The sequence below is a fragment of the Eleginops maclovinus genome, chromosome 15 (genome assembly GCF_036324505.1).
Source record: "Eleginops maclovinus isolate JMC-PN-2008 ecotype Puerto Natales chromosome 15, JC_Emac_rtc_rv5, whole genome shotgun sequence".
Lineage (NCBI taxonomy): Eukaryota > Metazoa > Chordata > Actinopteri > Perciformes > Eleginopidae > Eleginops > Eleginops maclovinus.
The window spans coordinates 15,838,856-15,846,105 of NC_086363.1; the positions used below are offsets into that span (position 1 = coordinate 15,838,856).

The following is a 7,250-nucleotide window of genomic DNA, read 5'->3' on the forward strand; positions in this document are numbered from 1 at the left end:
TCACTGTGGAGCAGGACTATGACTGTTTCAGACCAGCAGAGAAGACAGCAACATTGACTCAGGAAACTAATTCAACAATTGCCTTTTGGGCCTGTTCAACCTTTTGATACCTATTATCAGGAGTTCAACTTGGAGTTTTTATGTGGGGGCGTCCTTTATAGACAGGGCTGAGAGTCATCTTTACCAACAACTATAGCAGGTCACAAAGGTTACAGCTAGCCAGAAGTTACATCAAAAAATCCCTCACACTCACTGATGTCTAGGACTGTTTTTGGTTGTACTATACTATAATTTTTTAAATATTTTCGGCTCTCTGTGACTTTTTCATGACATGCTATACTTGCATTCTTTTCACAACACATTGAAAATACAATACTGTGATTTGTTTCACGATATCCACACAATACTATACTATGACTCTTTCCCATCATACTATCAGAGGACTTTTATCATGAATTTTGTATTTTATAGTAATTTCGAAATACTATACAACGTGGTTTTTACGGATATTCTTGAAAAATGACACTATGTGGTTTTCTCTGATATTTTCGACCTGCCATACTACGTTGTTTCTTCTGGTAATTTTGACTTACTATACCATGTTTTCTCTCTGTAATTTCTTTGGACATGCTATCTGCTCTGACTTTTCTTTTGCCAAACTATACTATGTGTTTTTTTCAAATATTTTTGGACACATTTATGTCAGCTGTGTATGACTCAGTGGTTTGAAATGGTTGCCCATGCACTAGGACCTACGGCAGCAGTTTGAGTCCAGTGTACTACCTTTACACATGCCTTCCCTTGAACAATGTTACCATGCAATAAGAAAATTAAAAAACTATAGTCGGTCATTTCTTTAGATATTTTCAAGATACTGTGCCATGAACATTGTCCCAATATTCCACATAATACCACAGTGGCAGGCTGCTTCACCCGCGGTGTTTCACAGAGAGATACCTTCCTTCCTGCAGCGGTCAGACTTTACAACCAGCATGGCCCCTGGTAGACCCCCCACACACTCACACAACTTAAGACTAAGGCAGCACAGTTGTGTAATCACACCAACGTGCAATAATATACCAAACAAGACAAAGGCAGCACAGTTGTGTAATAACACTTATGTGCAATTTGTAGACTAGTAGAATCTACTAGGAATGTAATTTTTAGATTTGAGCAATTTTTGAATGTTTCAAGTTTTTAAATGTGATATATTTTGTGCATGCCCATTTATCTAATAGTGTTTCATGTTTTTGTTTTATCTCTATCTTCATTTTTGCTTTACGAATGTACATTTCCCCTCTGAGTGAGGAATAAAAGAATTCTGATTCTGATTATCCACATTTTTTCTGTTTCTTTTCACTTACTATATTATGTTTTTTTTCTGTCATTTTCAACTTTTTTCATATTTTTCAGCAAATTATTACATACTCAGGGCATGCCGACTACATCTACTGTCGATAATACACAGACTGACTGTTGAGAAACCTTATACAACTGTAATTAAAAAAACAACCCACTATCCCTTTAAAAACACATTTTGACAAAGGAAAAAGTAGTTAGACAATAACTTTGATTTTATTAAGAGTTCATTACAGTGTTAATAAATAAATTAATATAAAATATGCTTAAATTAAGTGCTCCGTCAGTTCAGTGAAATAAATACTTACATATCAAAAGTCATACTAAAAACTGTTTTTATAGTCTTTATACAGACTTAGTGTAACAATGCTCCCTGCCATTGTCAAAGGCTTCTCACACCACATCCACTATGTCCTTAGTAGATAAGGCGGATAATAAGAGCAACACAGAACAAATAAAACCCGTTTTCATGTTTTTTTCAAAAACTAAATGTCATTCTTGTAGTCCACAGATGATTTGAAAACCAAGGCTACATTCGGTCAGTGCTTCCACACAGACATCGAGTGCAATACACGCTTAATAAGCATTAATACAAAAACACAGAGAGCAAATGAACATGTGAGGGAGGTGGCCAGCTCTTGGTGCAGCCAGGTGTAGCAACAATGCACCAATTTGACTCGATCTGGACAAAACAGCTGTTGTGCATGCATCAAATATTAGAAAAACTTCAACCTAGGGGTATTTTATATCTTCAAACACTTAAAAATCATTGTCAAATATATGCTTTGTCCAGATCCGTCACTGACTTGGCTGTGTTGGTGATTTAGGCACAGTGTCCGGTCGATCAGAGGCACAGGGAGCAACATCTAACCTTCACTGCACAGCAGACGTTCAACTACAGGAGGCCGCTGTAGCAACTGATAATGCAACCGCTGCTGGGCGTCATCAAATACTAAGAATGTATTATTGTTTGATTCTACAACAGCATAATAATAGTTTTCAGCACTTGAACCCATTTTTCTAATCTAACTTTTTGCATGGAACACAGTGCAATATGATTCCCATAATGTAAATGCAACACTATTTTTCTGTATTGTATTGAACTTGCTGTTAGTGTTATTAAAAGTGACTCAAGTGCTAATATTTGCTTTAAGTAAAGTTCAAAACAAATCATAATGTTTTGGATTCATGCATAGATTTTATGATTTTTTTTGCTCTAGTAAAAGCAAACACTGAGCACTTAAAATAGCTATATAATGCCTTATAGCAGTAAATATAATGCATTATTTAAAGATTTAACTGTATTACAAACAGAAATATCAGTGAAAATGATCAAGATGAAGAAGTCCATCTAAAGGACTTCTTCATCTCAAAAATGTCCCAGCCTGGGATTAATAAAGTAATTCTCATCTTAAAGTCATACAGAGTTCCTAAAGCATAAGTACATTTTGTGAATTACCATAAAGTTACCAATTATTTCGACATTTTAAAACGCGACAAAATTGATACATTTGTACTTCCTGGTTTTTAGCGTTATTACCAATTTTAAAATATATTTTCCAGATAGTTTAACACCAATTAACGCCTTTTTTCATGGGAACCCTGTTCACTATAGGTTATGGTTTTTGTTAAAAGGTTATCAGTTTATATTGAGTCCTTTTAAATATAATGATACAGAGCTTTAATCCCATTATAACACATATTGAGTATGTTTAAAATGCATTTTAGACATGGGCGATATAGAAAGTGCTACCGTAGCGGAAACTGGCGTACTAAACGAGCTAACGATGTAAACAAAACCATGTGTTGGCAGATAAATTGGCACATAATATAAAGTTTTCTGATTCATATTGGATTTTTCTCATAACATAGGTCTAAATGTGCTGCTCCATTATCCAGCAGTTACTTTAACAATTGCTACACTGTTGCAAAGGGAGCACTGCTGTCCTGGCCAAACACCCACAATACAGCAGCACCGCCCATCATGAGCCGAGTCGACGTACACAAACCAAACGGTGCTCTGTGAAACAAGACGGTGTTCCTCCTTTAACAAACACACAGAAATTACAGCGCAAATGTCCATCGCTAGGGTCAGTTAAGTTGCCGTTACCAAAACGGGGACTGTGATGGTGCTGGAATGTGCCCGATTCTCATTCTCAATCTGATAGGTCACACCAGGAGCAGGCGGGGCTTCCTCCAGCTGATTGCTCATGGTGATTGGCTCGTCTTCTTCTTCTTCTTGAGAGTGCTCCTGTTCGAAGGATCGTTCTGCCTCCTCTGACAGGCGGGTTTCCTCTTTCTCTTCCTCCCTCTGACACACCACAAAGAACGACATCAGCAAATCACAATATTTGGGATTCGTAGCGACAGAACCTCACTTCAACATACCTCTTTCTTCATCCTGTAGTACTCATCAATAGCGTACTGATATTTGGCCGATGTAATCCCAAAGAGGGAAGCCATCCTCTCCCCCAGGTAGTCACAGGCTAAGAAATAAGAAATATATTTCATCACAAGGTACAACGATCCTCAACTAATGATGCATCACCCAATTTGAACAGAATCATGACTAAAATTCTAGTTTACAATCGAAGTCATAATTCTGATTTTGGCTTTTCAGGGTTTCCGTTTCCTGTAGTGTCTTATACAGGTTTTTGTGCATGTAAACGGTCTGCAAAGGTTAAAATCCCAAAGTTCAGAGTGAGTTTCTCTCCCACACCCTTCCAGAAACACCTTGATTGGACTCCTTAGTTTACCTCCGTAACACATTGACATCAATATGTAACACTTGCACTTCTATTGGCTAGTGCACCAAAACATTGTACTTAATAGGCTAAGGGGCGGGATATCTCCAAGTAACAACAGTAAATATTTTTTTTTATTTCACTCGATCTCACACTAATTGGAATTCCCTATTGTCCCTCTAGGGCTCCAAGAGTGCAGGTCTTTTAGGAATTCCCAGAGTCCGGAAAACCAAATCAGGAGTCTGGAACCAAATTCTTCTTTTTATTAGGCAGGCAGACATTTTAAGAGCTTGTTGAACACTTTCCTTTTTGATAAAGCCTATAGTTAGAGCTGGTTTTAGATTCCACTATGTCTATCCTCATACGTTATACATTTTATGGTATTTTATTTGATTGTTTTTACTGTATGTATTTTCTTTTTACTGTAAATTCTATCCTGTTTCTTTATAGTTTTCTTGTAATTTAACTACATTTTACATCATCTATGTTTGATAATCTGCAAAGCCCACTGGGACAAACATGTTTTGTGATACTGGGCTATATAAATAAACTTTGATTTGATCGATTGTAAACTGAGCAATTTCATTTCATATGATCTTGGCCGCAAACATACCTGAGATGGTTGAAGTGGCAGCTCTCCACATGTGAAACCACACGTATGGACCCCAGGTCAACTTTGACTGCAACATAAACAGGACAAGATTTGTCTCTTCTTGCTCTAAATTATAATAATTTACAGTAAACACAAACTCCTTGCACAGAAAAATGTCCCTTGTCCTCATTTAGCCCTTTGCACTCATACACATGAACTCCCCGTCCCCTGCAGCGGTCCTCACCCTCACCGCATCGACGGAGGAGGATAACAGGTCCTTCCGCTCTGGCTCTTTGTCCTCCCCCTCCTCCTCGTCAGTGCTATACTCCTCCATGGTCTCCCCGCTGGAGAAGTGGATGATTCTGCGGGGTGCTTTCTCCCTCCGCTGCTCCTCTCTCCTCTCCAGCTCCCCCAGCTCCACACTCTCAAAGCCCCCACCCCGGTTAGGGCTCTGAACCTGGGAGGCAAACAAAAAGACAGTGGGTGATGTTAGGGGACTATTTTTTTTAGAATTTCAGTAAGTCAATGCAGCATCAATGGTAGAAAACACTGTTACAAGGCTTGGGATGACTTCATAAAATTAAACTAAGTAAATACATTTCCGGGCTTGAGCGAGTTACTTAAAAATGTAATTTGTTACAATTAATAGTTACATTTAAAAACTAAAATGTAATCAGTAACCTAATCTAACTATCACAACACAAAAGTAAAGTACCATTTGGTTACCTCAATATCAAATGCAATGCAAATTTAAAACTGAGAAAATAAACAACTAACCTATAAATAAGAATATATAATAATAATACTAATAATAATACTAATAATAATCATAATAATAATAATAATCATAATTTATATTATATATTAAGTAAAGTATAGCCTAAATGAAAACCAAGAGGAACATTCAGGCAGTACGCCTCGCTATAATAAATAGATATTTTTGTATCTGTATTGTTACCTGTAATCCTGCTACTAACCCCATTTTTTGAGAACTATACCAGTAATCTTATTATAAAGGTTTTATGTCACTGTTTTTTGTATCCTGATTACGTAATCACGTTATATTTAATCCATTACCCCCACAAACCTGTCCATTTCCAGTGTCATATCATGAGCAACCAGAGCGACATGACACAGCTGACAAATGACAACAAACTCCAGCACATTCTCAGCGACATTCAGTAAACAAACAACCATAATGATGATATTTGCTTATTTTCAAAGATAACGCATTTCACAGACCTGCTGCACCTCCATGTTCTGTCCTATCGACACATTAACGTTAGTAAGATACAGAGATATATCTGCCATTGTCGCTGTGGTCTTCGTATCTCTGGATGCTGCGCCCTCAACACGACGCCTCTCCTCCGCACGGCTGAACCCGGAAGTGCCGATTACCGCGGCAGGTCATACGTCATACATCACCGGTGCGTAACGTCCATAGAGAGGTATTGGAAGGTGATGGATTTGATACAAATATTAGCTTTTTTATACAACTCATTTTATTTTGGGGAAAATGTCAGATTCACAAGAAGAAATGGATTGACTCCAAACCAAATGTAGCACATTTTTATATACAATATGACAACAAAATATGTCACCACTATAACAAATATAAAAAGGCAATCAAATCCAAATGTGTATTTGATAACTATTTTACTTGAAATGTTTTATTCTTATGACACTTTTTCTTTATATTTCTTGCTTTATTTCTATATATATTAAAAATGTTTTACTCTGTATTTGTACCTGTATACCCCTAATGTCAATGTTTTGTGTGTTTATAATGTTTGTTGTACATACATATGGTATATTCTTGAATGAAGGAAAAAAGAAAATAGAGATCTATTGGAATACAGAAGTATCACAGAGCTTATAAAGATACATTTGAATGCATCACATTATTTTATTTTTTGACTTATTTTACTTTAACATGGAATCTTACATTTGATTTAAGTCTTTGAATATTTGTATACCAAATATATTGTTACCTTAAAGGGATCAAAAATCAGAATCAGATACAGGTTTATTTAAAGTAGGTTCGGTAGAAGGATGTTAAGACTTAGTTTGGAGTATTATATCATTTAAAATATAGAGAAATATTTACAAGAAATATATATTTACAAAAACGGGAAACAGTAAAACATACGCAGTACAAGCAGTAAAATATGTGCAGTAGAATGCAGTTATAATCTTATAATTTAAGACACTGTTATTATCAAAAAATAAAATCATCTAGTAAACATAAGCATCTGAATATGTTTTGATACATTTGAATTAATTACTTATTTGAGTCTTTAAATAACTCATTACAATCCTAACATAAAGTAAACTCAAAAGTTTTAAGCTTTGTGTGTAATATTATTATAGAATATTCTTTAAAATATACCTTCTAATGTCTTACTGGGAGATCAATATGAATAGCAACACTGTAAATGTCTGCTATTAAATACAAGTGATATAATCCGAACCTGTCTGTTTTGGGAATTACTATACAATGTCTGAGACAGTAGCATCACATTTTGTATTGGTGCTTACTGAAGAAAAACATCTTT

At 35.9% G+C, this 7,250-nt stretch overlaps 1 protein-coding gene across 2 annotated transcripts; it reads right to left on the reverse strand.

Moving 5' to 3' along the window:
* Positions 1–1,590: 1,590 nt before the first annotated feature.
* Positions 1,591–6,065, reverse strand: zgc:153383 (uncharacterized protein LOC751751 homolog). Of its 2 annotated transcripts, none has more exons than XM_063901543.1 (5): positions 5,938–6,065; positions 4,946–5,152; positions 4,717–4,783; positions 3,748–3,845; positions 1,591–3,670 (listed from the first exon to the last, which is right to left on the reverse strand). In XM_063901543.1, exons 1-5 carry the CDS (start codon positions 6,004–6,006, stop codon positions 3,455–3,457), a joined length of 657 nt encoding a protein of 218 aa, XP_063757613.1. In that variant the 5' UTR covers positions 6,007–6,065; the 3' UTR covers positions 1,591–3,454. The 2 variants fall into 2 exon arrangements, with proteins under 2 accessions (XP_063757613.1, XP_063757612.1); XM_063901542.1 differs by having other exon boundaries at positions 4,940–5,152.
* Positions 6,066–7,250: the final 1,185 nt, after the last annotated feature.

Excerpts from the sequence above, each read along its gene's own strand:
- zgc:153383 (XM_063901542.1), bottom strand. The coding sequence starts at position 6,006 with ATGGCAGATATATCTCTGTATCTTACTAACGTTAATGTGTCGATAGGA. Across the intron at positions 3,846-4,716 it reads TGCCACTTCAACCATCTCAG|CCTGTGACTACCTGGGGGAG; the intron begins GTATGTTTGCGG and ends CTTATTTCTTAG. Across the intron at positions 3,671-3,747 it reads ACTACAGGATGAAGAAAGAG|AGGGAGGAAGAGAAAGAGGA; the intron begins GTATGTTGAAGT and ends GTGGTGTGTCAG.